At 43.8% G+C, this 19,398-nt stretch overlaps 2 protein-coding genes across 7 annotated transcripts in view; one reads left to right on the top strand and one right to left on the bottom strand.

The window, feature by feature from the left end:
* Positions 1-196: 196 nt before the first annotated feature.
* On the bottom strand, positions 197-9,572 carry LOC103181902 (adaptor related protein complex 3 subunit mu 1). Its single transcript, XM_007898680.2, has 8 exons — positions 9,098-9,572; positions 8,676-8,847; positions 4,653-4,790; positions 3,670-3,755; positions 3,373-3,506; positions 2,541-2,748; positions 1,644-1,788; positions 197-1,320 (listed from the first exon to the last, which is right to left on the bottom strand). The coding sequence occupies exons 1-8, from the start codon at positions 9,368-9,370 to the stop codon at positions 1,220-1,222; spliced, it is 1,257 nt and encodes a 418-aa protein (XP_007896871.1). The 5' UTR covers positions 9,371-9,572; the 3' UTR covers positions 197-1,219.
* A 599-nt stretch (positions 9,573-10,171) lies between these two features.
* The window catches only part of adka (adenosine kinase a), an 88,892-nt gene continuing 79,665 nt past the window's right edge, over positions 10,172-19,398 (top strand). For 2 of the 6 annotated variants that reach the window (XM_007898708.2, XM_007898700.2), the window contains exon 1: positions 15,988-16,090. In XM_007898708.2, the coding sequence (XP_007896899.1) occupies positions 16,077-16,090 (14 nt within the window). In that variant the 5' untranslated portion in view covers positions 15,988-16,076. 6 annotated transcript variants of the gene reach the window in all.

The raw sequence follows: 19,398 nt of genomic DNA, 5'->3' as shown, positions 1-19,398 counted from the left end.
TAGTCAAATGCAGGACCGTTTAGCTTACATTGACCTAATTCTAATTTCATTTGGAAAGAGCTTCGCTGCACATGCTTTAGCCTTTTGAAATTAAATTGAATATTTGTTCTTATAATAGGTAATGTTGTAAAAATGAAGAATAGCTGCTGTCTTGCATCATGTGAAACATTCAGACAAATACTGGATATATAAAATGTGACAAGTTACCATTTTATTTAAAATTAACTTTGGAATGCTTAAATTTCCACAATATCATTTTCATCACTTGATTTAAAACTATAGATGCTCCAATGCTTCGATGGAGTTCTGGGCACATAAGCGTTCGAGTGGGGGGGCAATGTACAAATGCACATTGCAGTTAGAATTCCTTTAAGATACATCAGTGAAACTATCAACTCAAAAACGCATTCAAAACTTGCACCTTGGCATTTCCACATATTCAGCTAACACTGAAGTGTACATTGGAAATCTAAGACAATTGAGCAACAATTCAATATACAAAGTGTTACAAAACAAATTATAACCAACTATGCATAGTTTAGATCTGACTAAACATTTTATGCTTCCAATATATACATTTGTCAACACTACATTTGCCACGTGTATCACACTAGCTGATAGTTCCCTTTATTTGGTTACTGTTGCTTTAGCAAGTAGAAAATTCACTGTTCTAAAAATGTAAGTTGACATTTACAAGGACTTGCATTGAACTCTGTTGGAAAATGTCCACTGGTTGCTACATGTACTGTAAGATGAATAGTTTACAAGCAATTACACCATAGATGTGAACATAATTGGAATACTTCATATTCAATGAACATGTTTCCTAGCACAATTTGGCAATATTCTATCATTTCTACAGCATGGCATCTTAAGGCATTACAATATGATTCTTATGGCACTGAGATGTATTAACTACAGCATTTTTTATTAAGTTGTAAACTGTCTAAATGTGCACTTGTAATGAGCAAGAAGACCTGGGAAAATACCCATTTAAAAAGTACATAATACCACTTAATTATTAAACAATTTTATGATTAAGGCAGTTGATCACAATGTTTTAGAAATATTACTCTCATTTTACCTGGAATGAGTTCATTTACTTTAAAGCAATTTATGAAAATCCTATAATTGACACGACAGAATATTTGCATATATTCCAAAATTACGCATTATGCTTGATTACAAATCATCTTTTAAGACTGAAACTTTTTTTGCCTCATGTTCTGACTTGGAAGTTCCCAGCTTTGGTGACGTATTTCACACCTTTAAAAGGTTTGTATCTTTCTCCATACATGTCCAGTCGATTCACTTTCAAACCTATATAGGCAGGGAAGTAAGTTAGTTCCAATACTAAAATGTACCTCTGCTTTGCAACATGCTGCAAAAAATGTTTTACCTAATACGTAACCAACTAAACCAGATTAACACCTGAAATCATTACAGCATATTTAAATACATTAATCTACATCTGAACATAAGTTCATGCTTACTTTTTCTTCAATAAACTCTGATTATATAAATCTGTTTCTGTAGCTAATAATTCTTGGATTTGATAATACCTCATTCACATCAAAAGGTCTCAAATTGCTTCAGTTCTTTGTAAAGGTCAATAACTATTGAGAGCCAAACCTCATTCTTACCTGATACAGCAAGCTGTTGAATCCTAAATTGAATATTGAGAGATGGATTCTCCTCTGGCTTGGGAGCTCCAGACTGTAGCCTGATCAATCCCTTCAGACTTGGTAGCTTTGGCAGGGTAATCTTTCCAACGTCCCATACTAACAACTAAGAGAGAAAGTGTTAGGATTTGAATGTGGTTTCCTCTTATCAACTTAAAAGTGTGAATTGTTCAAAGCATTGTGATGGGATTCCTTTAACAAGATACAATCTACATTTAAATATTTTACTTGGAAGAGTTTGTTCAACTCTCAATTTAAAATTATCTGATTAGTAACCAAAATAAAAGTCCACTTTCAGATTTATTTTCATTTTTTGGGACCTATCCATCAAAAGATTTTCAGAATATCACCAAAAATTACAAAATGCTCAGGGACTCTCCTGGGGGTGGGGGTGAGTTAGAGGGGGATGTTTGGGGTAGAGTTGGTTCTGAGGAACTTGCCTGGTGCAAGCAGATCATTCCTACATTAAACGCAGTGGTCCAAGACACTGTTGATGACCGCCCAGAGAGCCTGGTCAGTACTGTTGACTCTGCAAGCCAAAGGCCTAAAGGGTAGTGTCCTAGCTTGCCAGTATTCACAATGGTAAACTGCATGATTTCTGCTGATTAAATCCAGAGGTACTCGTATACATGCTCTGGCAACTTCACCAAGCTTTATTTCTTGCCAACCTGCGCCTAAACTCTCTGGAATCAGGTAAGTAGTGTGCATCCCTCTGGGGAGAGTGCACACTCCATACTGTTCAAACAGGAAATTGTACATATGTGAAACCAAATAGTTTTTATTTGGAGACCCAACTATATTGATGGATTTCTGATACTGGCTGAAAAAATGGTTAGAGCTAAGTAAGCTGAGACTCACCTTGGTGACTGGATCAAATGTGTGATTTCCTTGTACTGCAGTAAGGTTCACATTCTGCACAACTTTAGGCATATGAACAGTAACAAGGACACCCTCCACAGTCTTTCCCATTGTCTGTTTTGGACCAATTGTTATGTCAAATCGTCCTGTAGATCCATTTTCGTGGAAACTGATGTTGTGTTTCACATAAACAGGTAGAGCTACCAAACTGAAAACACAAATAATGAAGTTTCCAATATTAATGTCTTCCACCATTCCGTTTTTGAAGATTTATTTATAATTGAGGTTTTCATTCACAATCTGCACCCATATATATTAGAGTCCCATTATAACAAGGTAGCAGTAATTTCAACTAGTATTATAACATGGCACAATCTCTGATCTGAGATCTTTGTTCCAATCAACCAGATCAGTACAGACCCAGGACAATCCATGGTTGGTTAAGTTGTTATTATTGGGAAAAAAACAGCACAATGTTACTTCATTAAGCTGAGGGACAAACAGGCATCCTGCACTGAGGCCTCTGGCATTCCTCAACTAACCACTTATGAAGTTCACAAGAGCAGTGACTTGTCCTCTTCTTTCCAATAGCCAATACGAGTGTGAACAAGATCTAGCTTTGTGGAGAGTCAACGATATATTCAACCCACTCACTGCCTGTTATAAAAAAAATTCAACAATTTTGGATATAATGCAATCCTATGAGTCAGAAGCCCTTGTGTAAGGTACTCCTTGTTGGACAAAAAATGTACAGTCCACTCAATGAACTAATTCAGGTATCAAGGAAGTGCTTTAATTTGATATTTCGAAAAAGTAGAAGATTTCATCTTACTTTTGAGAGCTGACATGGTAAGACATCAAACGAAAGTTTCCATCTGGAGGAATGAATGACAGAACTCGCTCAGCTTCCCATCTTTTAAAACGGACACATGGGTGAAAACTAACATCATCCAGCAGTCTTGGATTCTATCAGTGATAAAATATGATTTACAATTACATTTTGTCATCACTATTTGATCGTTGAATACATTAAGACATTTTTACAAAAATTCCAGTGAACATATGTGAAAAAGATCCGTATTTGATAAGAGTTAAATAAATATGCTTCTATAAACCAATATTTACTTACCATAAAGGAAAGGGTGAGGTCAGGCATTCCACTCAGCTTGATACAAGCATCTATAACACCCTGGATTTCAGCAAAGACAGTTGATCCTGAAATAAAAAGCAACCAAATAGATTAAAGTGAGACTCTCAAGATTAAATGAGGCAGTAACATTTAAAAATCATAATGGAACTAAAGCAATGCATAAAAAAGCAGTATGAATGGTTAAACTAACTGACTCAAAATAATAATAATATTCTGTGTATTTGATATAGCGCTTTTCACGTCTTCTAGACGTCTCAAAGCGCTTATGGAATATACTGTAAAGTGAATTGACCATATATTTGTGGGCGAAATGCGGCAGCCAATTGTGCACAGCAATGTCCCACAAACAGCCGTGGATTGAAAATGACCAATTTATTATTGTTTTGGAGGGATTATCATTAGGTGTGTGGAGTAAGGAAACTTGCCCAAGGTTTCGCCCTGCCTGGAATTGAACCCAGGTGTCTTGCTTGCAAGGCGAGTGCTCTAACTACAGGACTCCACAAATAAAATGCATCTATTTGTGATGAAACTTCTAACGTTTCAAACTTTCTTACCTGCCTTAAATTGTCAAGTGTTCCATTTTAACTTACCCAACCACAACTTGCATTTATATAGTGCCCTCCAAGCCGGGCGGCATCCCAGCTACTACTGATCTTTACTTAAGAATGTTTTTACAGCTCCACTGCTTCCTTAAACCATTTAACCATACAAAGTTTGTGTCTTCCTCATGTGGTAGTACAGATCACAAATATTTTTCTAGTTTTATTTGTTTTGCCCAATCCCGAGACAACAGAATACAATCAGGAGAGAACAACCAGCACTCAGTCAGTGCCCAGAAACTGGATGGATTATAATTCCAAGCTTGTTACCTTTAGTGCAAGAACAGCTTTTGCATCTTTTAACTGCCCCATGTGATTGATTGTGAAAATTTTCACTGGCATAATGTTAGGAATAAATGTTACCTAATTTGTCAATTATGGCATCAATTTCTTCTGTAACATCAAAATATGCTTCATTGTTGGTATATTTTACTCTTGCCGTTCGCCAAGGAATATTAGATAGTTGTCCCGTGGGAAGGTGGTCTCCTACATTACTGCTTCCTAAAAGAAACAAGAAAAAGTAGAGTTTATTAGACAAAGCGAGCCCCCTTGGGTATTGGTTTAATATTGTGTCACATCAAAAAGCTATTTTAATAATTGAAGGGTGATATTTAAAACATTAACTCAGTTTAGATGCTGATTGATCTTCTGTAGATTCCCAGCTTTTGCTTTTATTCATTTAATTGTGGGATGTTAATCAACAGAAATTGTTCAAAGGGGAACAAAATCTGCCGTAGCACTGGACATGCAGACCATGCAGCTGATAGCGCTCTCGTCTTTTGAGTCATAAGGTTGTGGGACCAAGCCCTACATTGTGGCTTTGAGCTCGCAGTCTAGGCTCCAGAGCAACCGAGGTGGCAACCTTCACATTAAACCAAGGCTCTCTGCCTGTTCAGGTGCATATTAAAGATTCCATGGCATAATTCAAAAAAAAGGAGAGAGTTTCTCCTAGTGCCCTGGCCAACAATCCCCCAGATAAAATTGGCCTGTCATTTCAATATGTGTTAGTAGCACATCGCAGTGTACAAACTAGCTGCCCCATTCACCTTCAAATACAGTCAGTACACTCCACAGAAAAATCTTGAATCTCACAGTCACGGCCACCCACTCGATTTGGTGATCACCCGGGGCCTCAGTGCCTCGGATGTCACTATTACCGACAAGGCCATCTCTGACCACCACTTCATCTCCTTCACCACCTCCACCCCCCTCCCCACCTCCACCAGACCCACCACCATCTTCTACCGCCCTTGGAAGAAGTTACCCCCACAATCCCTAACCGATGCCTTGGAGTCCTCTGAACTCCTCTCCCTCTGGCCTTCAACCCTCACCGACCCCTCTTCTCCTCTCTCCCTCCACAATACCCTCTCCTCCACACTCGATACTCTTGCCCCCATCACTTCCCGCACTGTCCCCCTGGTACACCACCCATCTCCGCTCACTGAAAAGCCAGGTGTGGGCTGCTGAACGCACCTGTGTCAAATCTGGCCTAACGGTCCACCGACAAATCTGGCTGGACCTCCTCAAAATTTACCGCTCCACTCTAGCCTCGGCCAAGTCGTCCTTCTACTCCAGGATAATCCTGGAGGCGAAGAACAACCCCAGGCTACTGTTTTCCACCACAACCCGACTCCTCCGTCCCCCCCGCCACCCCGCGCAGGTCATCTCCTCCAACCTTCACTGCGAGGAGATGCTGGATTTCCTTGAATCCAAGATCAAGGGAATTCGCTCCGCGGTCACTTCCCCTCCAACATCCACCAACCCCCCCCCTCCTCCCACACTCCGACTGCTACCCATCCTCCCCTACTCACTTTGTACCCGTTTCCCCACCCTCTGTCACCAAACTCATCCTATCCCTAAAACCAACCACCTGCTCCCTTGACCCCATCCCCACTCCACTCCTTATCTCCCAGCTCCACTTTCTTGCCCCACATATCACCGACATCATCAACCTGTCCCTCTCCTCTGGCTCTGTCCCCATTCCTTAAAAACTGCCACCATCACGCCCACCCTGAAAAAACCCTCCCTTGATGCGTCGCAGCTATCAAGCTACCGGCCCATCTCCAACCTCCCCTTTCTCTCCAAGGTCTGGAAAGAGTTGTCGCCTCCCAACTGCGCTCTTTCCTTTCCACCCATTCACTTTTCGAACCCCTTCAGTCAGGTTTCCGTGCTGCCCATAGCACAGAAACTGCCCTGGTCAAGGTCACCAATGATATCCTGACCATCTGTGACCAGGGCTCCCTCTGCCTCCTCGTCCTCCTCGACCTATCGGCAGCATTCGATACGGTCGACCACGCTATCCTACTCCACCGCTTGTCCTCCCACCTCAACCTTCAAGGCACTGTCCTTGAGTGGTTTAGGTCGTACCTTTCTCACCGTCTTCACTTTGTCTCGACGAATGGCTTCTCCTCCACCCCCCGCACTGTCTCATGTGGTGTCCCTCAGGGCTCTGTCCTCGGTCCCCTCCTCTTCACCCTCTATATGCTCCCCCTTGGTGACATCATCCGCAGACATGGAGTTAACTTCCACATGTATGCGGATGACACCCAACTCTACCTTTCCTCCTCTACTCTCAACTCCACGACCACCGATGTCCTGACAGCCTGCCTGTCCGACATCGAGTCCTGGACGAGAGACAACTTTCTTCAGCTCAACGTGCGAAAAACCGAGGCCCTCCTGATTGGCTCACGTCAGCGCCTCCGCACCTCAGGCGCTGACACCATCAGCATCCAAGGCTGCACTCTCCACCTCTCAAAGCCAGTCAGGAACCTCGGCGTTTTGTTCGACCCTGAGCTGTCCTTTCTCCCTCACATCCGCACCACAACTGGCACCGCCTTCCATCACCTCCGGAACATCGCCAGACTACGGCACTACCTCACCCCTCACGCTGCTGAAACCCTGGTCCACGCCTTTGTCACCTCAAGGCTGGACTATGGGAACTCTCTCCTCGCCGGCCTTCCCGCCACCTCCCTCCACAAGCTGCAGGTCATTCAGAACTCTGCAGCTCGTGTACTGTCCCGCACCAGGCTTCGGGACCACATCACACCCACCCTCGCTCGCCTCCACTGGCTCCCCATCCCCCAGAGGATTGATTTCAAGATCCTCATCCTCACCTACAAGGCCATTCACGGCCTTGCTCCCTCCTACCTCTCCAACCTACTATCCCCCTACCTACCTGCCCGTACCCTCCGTTCCTCTGGCTCCGGTCTGCTCCACGTCCCCCGCCCCAACCGCCCTACCATCGGTGGTCGGGCCTTCAGCCTCTCAGCCCCAGGCTCTGGAACTCCATCCCCCAGTGCCTTCGCCGCCTCCTCCCTTTCCTCCTTCAAGGCCGGTCTCAAAACCTTTCTCTTTGACCGAGCCTTCAGCTCCCCTCTCGACTCTCTTCCCCCTCCTCGCTCCCTCCCTTCCCTCCCCTCACCCTGACCATTTCCCCCCTCCTGCTCCCTCCCTTCCCTCCCCTCACCCTGACCCTTTCCCCCTGCTCGGGTCCTGACCCAACTGTGCAGCGCCTTGGGACGTCCTCCTGACGTGAAAGGCGCTTTATAAATGGAATCTTGTTGTTGTTGTTGTTGAAGACTTTCAAACTTGATAAATCGACATGATAAACAAATTGTGATTATTATTACCTTAAGATTAGTTTAAATTTCTGCTCCGTGCTGAGTTAGCCGATCTCAGCCATAGGTAGCAGTTGGGGTTGTATAGTTTGGCTTTAGCATCCCTTGGCTAACAGAGGGGAAAAGTGAGCTAAAATCTGCTGATTTTTGCTGGTAAGGGGCTTGTGAAAAATGGTTGGGAACGAGATTGGCTGTTGAATAGTACAGCAAGTACAAAGGTAGCAAACTGCCTCCCTTCGGTGAAATTTTCTATACAATACGATTCACAATAACATTTTAAACGTGTTGTGGAAACAAAGCAGAACAAGGCTGCAGCTTCATTGTAAATTGAGGCATGATAGCAGATAAGGACATCAGAGTGACACCCCGATCAACAAGGACAGAAGGGTGTTTCATGCACAGTTAGTTGATGGCCCTGAACAGCCCATGAGAAGCTGCCGCCTGTGTACGGGTAAGGGACAGGTCGCAAATTGATGATAGGGATCCATTATATGATCAACCACAACAACTTGCATTTATATAGTGCCCTTCACGCTGGGCAGCACCTTGGTGCGCTTAACAGCGGCGGAGTGTGACACTTCGCGGGGGGCAGGAGGATGTGATCATAGGTACAGTCACACAACAACATAATTACATTTCTATAGCACCTTTCACGTCGGGAAGACGTCCCAGACAGAGTCACTAAATATACCATTTGATGTCTCAAGAGTGAGTGGAGATATTTTTTAAATGAATTGATATTGTTCCAATAATCTGGAAAAGTTCATACCTGTAATAGTATTGACCACAGAACGAAGGATGGTTGGGGGTTTAATCAGTTCTTTTAAGATATTGGATTCGGTTGCCAATGGGAAACCGTTATCTAACATCTCTTCCAGAAGCTCGTACACGATCACAACATTATCTTTAACTGTAACTTCGGAGCATTCTCCAAAATAGTCCTGGCGAAACACAGAACATGACATTGCTTAAGTTCAAATGCCAACTCATCAGTTTTAAAACGACTTGAGACCATCCCGTGCTAAGTGACATTATTTTCCCAAACCACTGCATCACGTTTGACACACTGGGATTTAAACTTGAACCAGACTTTTATGCTTAAAAAGCTGACAATTAAAACAATTAAACTATTTTTACATTGTCTGCCTCCCCCCCCCCCCCACACACACACACACACACACACACACGAACCTGTATAGTTTCTACCACTCGATGGAGGAACTCGATGACAAAGAGAGGAGGCACTTCGGACTGGATGACGGCCACGAAGAAGATCCTCTCCCGGTATATGTTGACCAGGTAATGGTGAGGAGTTGGGATCACAGGGGGCACGTTGTCCGCCTCCACCGCCTTTTCCTGGGCCTCAAAAAAATAATCGCACACCGATCGGCTCACCGCGCTCTTCCAGTGCTTCTCCAGGAAGATGTCCCCCGAGGAGTTAACGAGGAACAAACTGTGGATCATCTTCGCGAGAACTGAGAGCTGTTCTTTCCTTCCCTCTCTGGGGGCCCCGATGAACCGGGATGAAAAGGTACGTCGGTCGGTCGGTCGGTCGGTCAGTCAGTCAGTCCAGTCCAGCTCACCGAGCCACCGCACCGTTACCGACATGGACTCTGCCCACCCACCCGGACGCCACCCACCTCCTCCCTCGCTCCGTCCCCTCCGTCCCTCCCTCCGTCCGGTCCGTCCGTCCGCCGGAAGCGCCCCCCCCCGGGCGGCCCTCCTCCGGCCTGGGTGGGGTGGGTGGGGGGAGGGAGGGGGTGAATCCTGAATTTCTCGGGGAAAGCGTTCAAATTGTGAACTTCATTTTATTTCCGCCGGAGAGGGGGAAGTTTAACTCGGGAAGGAACTTGTTGTTTTATTTTTGTTGTTTGTTTGTCGCCATTGTGTAATCAAGCGATTGGTCCGCTGCGGTGGCGCGGGTCCGGTCCGGGTTGTGGGAGGGGATGAGAAGCTGTTGATCTGTAGTATATATTTATATATATATATATATATGTGTATAAATGACACAAGTTACAAGACCTGTTTCAAGTGTAAACGTGACAAACCGATGTCAGTTTCAGACCCGAACAGACGGTGGTGGGTGAGAGCTGAGAGCCGACAGAGCGCGTTCCCCGCCCGGCCCTTTGGGGGCGGTGTGGGGGTGGGATGTGGGGGGGTCAGCAGTCGGTAACGCTCGGAGCTCGAGAGGCGGCAGTTGGCCGCAACGTCACCGAGTGAGGCTCGAGCCGCCGCTTCCGGCTGGTGCGCAAGCGCACTGCCCGCCTCTCTCCCCCTCGCTCCCCCCTCCCCCTTTCCGTGCCCATCATGGCAGACGGACCTCAACCCGCCAAGAAAGCCAAACTCCAGCTCAAGCTCAGGTACAAAACCCAACACACGTACGCAGGTGCACAGTGCAACCGGGAACGTTGGCTTTCAGTGTCTCGCCCTCTTCTCTCTCTCTCTGTCTCTCTCTCTCTCTCTGTGCGGAGAAGCGAATAACGCGGCTCTTGCAACCCGAACCCTGGCGTTTGCCGCTTTATTGTGGATTAAAAAAAAATCCCCCCCCCCCACCCCCCCACCCCCACCCCCACCCCCAGTTTAAAACAAATCGGCCCATTCATTTTAACAGCTCGATTCATAGAAAGAGAGCGAGAGAAAGACGGCAACGGGTGAAGAAGTAGAATATGTGAGTGTGTGTATATATATATGTGAGTGTGTGTGTGTATATGTGTGTGTGTGTGTATCGAAGAAGCGACGTTAAACAGTAACCCGTAGTGCTTTATCAGAGAAATACTTTTTTTTTAAAAAAATCTAAAGCGGATTGTGCTGTACTTGTGCTGCACATTCCTTGTGAAGTCCCGACGGTTGATTTAACATCGTCAGTCGCTTCTCGGTCACCGCGAGTTATTTTGAATCGCACTTCGCGCGGCGGTTGGGAGAACGGCGACCTTTCCGCTCGGATTTCGATCGAGTGCGGGTCGGGTTGAGTGTCTGCTGTGCGCGGACTTCATTCCCTGCCCTCCTCCCTCTTCCCCTTTATTCCACCTCCATTCAAGTTTCACAGAGAGGAAGAGAAGGTGAGGGGAACGCACATCTGATTTCAAATTCAAAATGACTGGGAAGGGCACCTCCATTTTTTTTTAACCGGCCCAGAAATGCAAGTGACTCCGCAGGGCCCACGGATTCCCCGCTTGTCCATTCCCCGAGACCGAGTTTGGTAAATGCATTTCAGATGCGGACTTTATAACCGATCTCACTTTGCAGTGTGTGAGAACCTCCTCCAGTCTTCAATGTACCAGTGCTGAAACTCACTCGAAATCACGTCGTCCGGGTTTGCGGTGCATTGTTTGGGGGGAGGTGCTGTCCTCCGAATGAGACGTTAAACCGTCTGTTGAGAGATCCCATGGCACTCACTGTTCAGAGAGAGAAGGGAATTTCTCCCTCCATCCCGACCAACAATCCCCCAAACGAAACTGGACCTTCAACTCCTCGGCTGATGGCGCGGCGCTGTTGTGGCTGCAGCGTTTTGCCCACAAAATCCATAGTCTTAAGTCCACTTTGCAGTCTATCCCGCGAAGTGCTTTCAGACATCGCAACAACAACATAAGGCGCTCTGTCAAAGGCGAGGATTCTTGTACGATTTTGAATTGAAACAATGACTCGAATTGTAACTCAGTGATTTTTAGAGAAAATAACAATCCTTGCATTTGATAGAGCGCCTTATCACGTCTCCGAGACGTTTCAAAGCGCTTCACAGAACATACTGTAAAGTGAAACAAAAACAGAAGTCGCTGGGAACACTCAGCAGGTCAGGCAGCATCTATGGAGAGAGGGAATGTGAGTCACTGTTTCAGGTCCACGACCCTTCGTTAGAACTGGGGCATGTTGGGAGGGAGAGGCTTTTGAGGGCTAACAGATGTGGGTTAGCCCTCAAGGAAGGACAAGGAAGACAAAGGAGAAAATGGAGTAGAGGACAGAGGATGATGGGTTAAAGAGATGTTAACAATGCAAAACAAACGGGGGATTGTTGCTTAATATACTGTAAAGTGAATTTACTGTATATTTTGTACGTGAAACGCAGCAACAACAACTTGGATTTATATAACGCCCTCCACGCTGGACGGCGTCTCAGAGCGCTTCACAGTAACGTATCCCGGGGCCGAGCCGGGCAGAGGGGGAGGAAGGTGACCAAAGATGTGGTCGAAAAGAATTTGGGGGACAAGGAGGAGGCCAGGCCCGGTGGAACGAAGGCAACGGGCACTGTTGTGAGGAGAGAGGAGGTCAGAGAGGTAGGGGGGGTGCAGAGGAGTGGAGGGATTTGAAGACGAGGGTGAGGATCTTCAAATTAATCCTCTGGGACAGGCAGCCAGTTTAGTCTGGCAAGGACTGGGGTTATCGGGGAGCGGAGTTTGGTGCAGGTAAGAATGCGGGCGGCAGAGTTTTGGCAGCCAATTGTGCACAGGAGTGTTCCACAAACAATCGTGGTTTGAGTGACCAATTAAGTGAAATTATTTGTATTTTTTGGAAGGGATTATTACCCCTGGAAAAGTAATCTGCCAATTGACTAACAACTGGGTTCCTACTTACTGCTAGGTGAACAGAGGCGTGTGGAGTAAGGAAACTTGCCCAAAGTTTTGCTCTGCTGGCAATCAAACCCAGATTTTTTTGCTTGAGAGGCGAGTGCTCTAACCACTAAACTATAGGACTCCATATTGCGACAAAGGTTAAACATGACACATTGGAAAGAAAGCATAATTACCACTTGACTGAACAGGCAAATCCACTTTTTTGTTGTCTAGTGTAGCAGGTGGCTGGTGTGATCTTGGAAAGCTTGTGGCAAATTAGCAAAGGTTTACAATCTCAAAACATAACTTCTAAATGCACACTTCTAAAAAGTATTGTGGTTTTATAAGTGCAACAGCAATTTAGGAACAATCTTACCAAATGGTTCATAATTTCACTGCATGCACAGGCCGCAGAAGCACAAGTCTCATAGCAATAAATCTCGTAAATCAGTTTCATTCATTCCATCTGTAGCAAGCCAATTCATTAATTAAACGGTACAGACTGTTGTCAAGTAGTTAATGTGGGACTAAGAACACTTAAATTTGTTTCAGACTCTTCCCTCGTTAAAACTCATGGTGCTTGAGCATATCCGTGATCCTCAAACTGCTCTATGTTCACTGATTATGGGAAGGGTTCATACTTGCTGGGAATTATGGGTGAACCTGAAACATGTTTAGACAAACAGAATTCAATCATAGTTTTTTNGTTAGAGTTGGACTATTCCTATCAACAGTTTTCATTCATGTCAAACAATATGGGCAAGCTGAGTTGCCATAAACATTAAACACTCACAACCTGAGCTAAGCCCACTGCCTTTCCCACAAATACTCACGCCCCCTAGCTCCCAGCATCATTTTGTGTTACACATTTCCCATCAAAATATTTCCTAGCATTCAAAGAAAATATTCTTGCTAAACATCTTGTGTGTAAGTGAATCCTCACCCTGAAATACAGGGTAGTGAGTAACATTAAATTTACATTTTCGTTTTGTTAGTTTCTCGTAAATTTTGCAATTGTGAATCTGATGATTTAATTGCAAAGCTACTAGCCTCTGAACATGAGTAACATTTTCGATTTTACAGTGTAAAAGAAAAGGGATATTAAAGTATCTTACTTTTACTGCATACAGTAGACATCCAAAATGCTTGTCTGCAAATTGCTGTTAAATTTAATGATTTCTCCACCTCGTATGCATGAATATTTGTAGACAACCTAAAAAATTTCAATTTCTCAGTACTTTACTACCAAATAGAAACTCCTATGATTTCAGTTCATATTCTTTAGCATTTTTCACAAGTAGCTTAAACAGTTAAACAGTCTCCACTGGAGGGTACAACTAACCTCTAGTTTTCCCAAGTTTATGCTATATTCTGATTGTACTATTTTTCTGGTTGTATTTGAGTAATTTAGTTATGAGCTTAGACTCTTCAATGCTAGAATTGCATTTTCCTGTAACTACCAAGGTGTCTTGGCAACAAATAATAATAATCCCTGCATTTGATATAGCGCCTTATCACATCTTTGAGACGTCTCAAAGCGCTTCACAGAATACTTTCAAGTATAGTGACCATATTTTATGGACACAATCTTGAATTAATGGTATCACAACCATAATAGCATTTACCAATATTTTTATACTTTTAACTCCACCATTCAGAGATGTATATTTTCATAAAATGTTCATTTTCATTCCCACTATGTGACTATCTGTGAATATCCACTATGATTGATCTGGTCGAGTAGTTTAATTTAGAGCATGAATTCCTCCCTCATCCATATTCACCAAAATATATTGGTGGTTTATTTCATTTCTGTTTTTGCACATGTGCTACATAAATTATTAATGGATTAGAACAAGAATTTAGATTTATATTGTGCCTTTTACACCTTACATTTATACTGCTCCCTCCTCTCCCAGAGCTGTCATACAGCTGACTGGGAGCTCTGGGAGGGAAGGGGACAAGAAAGAGGAGGGAATTGTGGAGTGTGTCTTTGCTGAAGAATTATAGCAATCCACCCACATATTTTGTGTTGCTCATAATACTGTTCAGGAAAAGTTCCTGCTTCGTCTGCTCGTCAGCTGTCCAATGATTATTATTTGAAAACTTCTGATTATTCTTTGAAAAAAACCCACAGGCAAGAGTTTCCTCAATATTGCCTTATTTGTTGACAATATTTTTTGAATATTCTTGCTCTATCAGTTACTAAGCACAGTGTCCTTTCACCTGGGAACTGGTTTCAAATAATTCTTCTCGGTTTTTTGGAAAGATCCTCTTTCTTTCTTGCAGATTGGGTTCCTAGCAAAATGAATACTTTCATTTGGAGAGGCATAAAGTATGGCTGATCCAGGAATTAGCAATGTTACATTGATGCAGTAGAGGGTGCTCTTCTGAGTTTGATATTATTGGGCTGTGAATGTGCTTTTTGCCCTGTATTTAGCCGTGTTATAAATTATCTGGGAAAGCTAAAACTAAGTGACTGCACATTTATTCTCAAAAAGAACATTAAATTATATATCCCAAATCTACACAAATAAAGATTTGCTGCTGGTTTAATATATTGCATTAACTATATTACACTGTACTCTCCATTCAGTTCACTTTTTAAAATCAAATGATCAGACCCCCAGCGTTTGTAGTGGCACTTGTTTGTCTTCAATTATTGCAGCCAATTGATTTTACTTCAGAATTTGTAAACTAAATTTATACGCAGCCTATTAAACTTTAATATGCCTCTGTTCTCGCTGCAGTAAACTGGCGCCTGTGGGGAAACATTTTTTCATGGTTATATAATAACCCACGCCCCTCAGTGATTTCAGAAAGACCACGCACAAGAACTGCTGCCATTATATTATTGTAGAAATGTTCCAGCTGCTCCTCTCAAACACAAATATTTACATCAGATTGTAACGTTTCAATCTGATATTTCACGATGTTTTAAAAACAATGTCGGTATCATGTGAACGCTGCTACATGTATTGAACTAATCTATTCAACCGCATTATCACGCAAAGAAAATATTCGCTCTACCATATTTCACGTTGCACCAGGGGCTGTTTTAGAGAACATTTTCCCCGGAAACATTTAAAACGGTTGGTTTTAATTCTAAATATTGCTTCACCAGGAATAGCCACTTGGTGTTGGTTGTCCGCATGCAGCATCTTGCCATCCATATGTTTCAAGCACACACGAGTAACCCAGTATGACAAGTCTATTAACAGCGTAGCTCATTTCGAATTGTACAAGGCAATTATCCATAACCTTATGGATGTTTAAAAAGCGCGTTTAAATCTTAAATCTGCCAAATTCATCCCGATCCGCTTATTTTTCTGATGCTGCGTCGCAAATCGATGAGTTGGCGACAACCCAGATGAAGCGGAAAATGGTTTATGCAGCAATGATTGGTGGTGCGCTCTGTCTGTCAGTGTCGGTCTGAGAGCTGCAGATGTTGTGAATGGAAGAGAGCGATGAATGGGCAGTGAAGGAGGCGTGGTTTCCGGTTCCAGGTTACTTTGATATGCTTTGCCAGTACATCTAGAGATTCAGAGTACTGCCACTGTGGATCTCAGTGCTGTCTGTTTACCGGCTGCTGCCTTTTCATCCATCCGTCAGGTTGAGGTGCTATGCCATCCTTGACGTAAGTCTTGTCATTCGATTGTCAGTGAGGTCCAGGGATATTTGTAATTTAGGTCAATATCGTCTTTGATTTACTGCAGTGTATGGCCTTTTTGGTTTTCTGGAATATATATTTTGAAATGAACCCACTGTCAATCGTTGCCGTAAATCGATTTACCGTGGGCGGGAATAAGCTCAGCCCAACAGATGTACATTTTTAGTGGAACCGATATCCCAGCCGCTGTAGTCCGGATAATTCGTGCGCAGTCTCGTGTCGGGCATTTTCCGGATAGCGTTAGGCACCTGTTGCGATAAACCAGCCACCCTGCCCTCCGATACTGACAGTGACACACCGCAGTGAGAAGGAATCCTTGCAGGTTTCCCCACGTGTCGGCTGTTCTGCGCTAACCTGCTAACGCTGGCTCTCTGGGTGGGTGGAATGCGGGGTCGAGTTTCCCCGCACGGTTTTCACATGCACAACTCCCAAGCAACGCCTGGATCCGGAGAGATTGCTTCCTGAGAGGTTTCGAAATGCGCGCAGAGGGCAGCCGCCTTTATTTGCGCTCGGAATCCCTTAAGAGAATCACATTTCCCTTTGCTCGGTCAATTTGAATTGAATCAGTTTGCGCGAAAGGTTGGAGTTGGTCGGGATACAGGACTCCGTTGGGTCCCCGTGTGGAGAATGCTCGGGCAGATGTTAGTCGTTGCACGTGTCGGGTTGCTGGTTTATTTGGGATATTTGGTTTTACTTGTAGAATTATGTTTCTTAGCTGCCATAACGTTAAACACATGTTTTGTGGGGTCGGATCGTGGTCCCTATATTGTGTTTGACCAACGTAGGATTGGGTCAACAGTCTGCAGCACTGTAGATTTAAATCCAACCCTTTCGTCAGCGATTTTCAATTGGGAAGTAATCTATTCTTCCAAAAAATGATAAACTACTCTAATGCGCTAATTCCTGTGAGTTTCAATTTTGAACAAAAATACAACAGGAAGTGTTTTAAAATTTCAGAAGGCATTTACGAAAGTTCTATATATGATACTTTTTTNAAAAAGCCTAAAATTCAGGGAATCAGTGACAAATTAGCGAGTTTGCACGCTCTCACCCTGTTCATAATAAATAGGCTTGGAGGAAAGCATTTGAAGTGCTCTGAAACGCCGTCCGGTGTGGAGGGTACGATATAAATCCAAGTTGTTGTTGTTGTATTGTTGATACCAAGTTATGCGGCAGTTGAATAATATAAAAGTAATTGATTCTAGAGATGCACTAGATTAATTAAAGCAGTTAGGTCAAGAAATGTAGGTAGATGTAATACATATAATTATCAAGATAATGCATATTGCAGAAACTAAATAAAATGCATTCACAAAATGAGGGGGTTGCTGAATTGTTGAGGTACTGTCCTTCAGATGAGATATCAGCGACGGTTCAATTTGATCTGTATTATATGTTCAGATGGACATGGAATTTGCCTCATTTTACTTTGCAGGGGAGATTGAACCCCTGGTACTGATGGTTACGGAGAAACTACTGCAGAGAAGATTCAGACAGCTCTACAATACTTTTAGCTTCATAATAATAATATTATAATAATCTATGCATTTGATATAGCGCTTTTCACGTCTTCTAGACGTCTCAAAGCGCTTCACAGAATATGCTGTAAAGTGAATTTGACTGTATATTTGTGGGCGAAACGCGGCAGCCAATTGCGCACAGCAGTGTCCCACAAACAGTTGTGGATTGAAAATGACCAATTTATTATTGTTTTTATTTTTTGGAGGGATACTATTAGGCGTGTGGAGTACGGAAACTTGCCCAAGGTTTCGCCATGCCTGGAATTGAACCCAGGTGTCTCGCTTGCAAGGCAAGTGCTCTAACCACTGAACTACAGGACTCCACAGGACTTCATGTACCCTTCGTAAGATAAACGACCTTCAGGAAAGTGGCAGTAATTATCTCTGATGACGACAGCATCATGGCATATTGGTTAATACTTAGATTTCCAGCCAGTTCTCAGTTATTTATTAAATTTAGTTGAAGAAAAATGTGTCCTAAACCATAAGAATAGCTGATATGAATTAATGTTTAAAATAAAATCCATCTATAAAGATAATTACTCTACTATAGGCAAATCAATGGAGAAGCCCACTCTTAGGGTTAAGGCACATTGATTGATTTAACAGATCCTTCTCTCAGCTTCATCTGCTCTGAATAGTGTTGCCTTCAGATGTAGTGGGGTAACTTGAATGTACAAAGCTGTGCAGCAATCCTGTGATGTGAAAACAGATCCCAGTTTTTCACATCTATAGTATTCCAGTGAGTTTTTGAATTTGATAGGTAACTTAAAATATTATTGGCAGCGCTTTTATTAAAGGGAAGTTTCCTTTGCACTTGAATTAAAAATGGACTTTACATTACGTGAAACAGAAGTGTGGAATTGAATACTCAATTTCTGCAGATAACCCAATATTATTACTTAAAGGTTGGCTGAAGTGGCTGAAGGACCTCTCGCCAATGGTGGGGCGGGTGGTTCGGGGGACGTGGAGCAGGCCAGAGCCGGCTGAGCGGAGAGAACGGGTGGGTTGGTAGGGGGTTTGGAGGTTGCAGAGGTAGGGTGCGGCGAGGCCATGGAGGGCTTTGCATGTGCGGTCCAGGATCTTGAACTGGATCCTCTGAAGGATAGGGAGCCAGTGGAGTCGGGCGAGAGTGGGGGAGATAGGGTCACGGAGTTTGGTGCGGGAGAGGACACGGGCTGCAGAGTTCTGGATTATCTGCAGCCTGTGGAGGGCGGAGTTGGGAAGGCCGACAAGCAGGGCGTTTGCATAGTCGAGCCTGGAGGTGATGAAGGCATGAACGAGAGTTTCAGCAGCCTGAGAAGTGAGGTTGTGGCGGAGTCGGGCGATATTACGGAAAGTCGGGTGATGTTATGGAGCAATTAACAACAGACAGCTGTTCCCTGGGAGTGATGTCTGTGCAACATGATTTCTGGTTACGCTGTTGTCATTTTATGACAGTCTTACAAGCTCATACAAGATTTTAAACAATCATTTTGTTGTAAAATTAAATGTTATCTACTCGGTGTACTATTGGAAGAACACTCCTTTATTATTCCAATGCTCTTCTTGCCAGTCTCCCCAGCTCCACCATTCATAAAATACAAATAATTTAAAGCTCCGCCACCCATAATGCTTACCAATATCAAATTCTGTACCCCATCACCTAAGACCTTCCCAGGCTCCATCGGCTTTCTATTGCAGAAAGGATTCATTTCAAAATCCTCACACTTGCATATGAGTCACTTCATGCCCTGGCACCTCTCCAAACTTTTC

Source organism: Callorhinchus milii, unplaced genomic scaffold, assembly GCF_018977255.1.
Source record: "Callorhinchus milii isolate IMCB2004 unplaced genomic scaffold, IMCB_Cmil_1.0 Scaffold7, whole genome shotgun sequence".
NCBI lineage: Eukaryota > Metazoa > Chordata > Chondrichthyes > Chimaeriformes > Callorhinchidae > Callorhinchus > Callorhinchus milii.
This window is presented reverse-complemented; position numbering and strand designations above follow the sequence as displayed.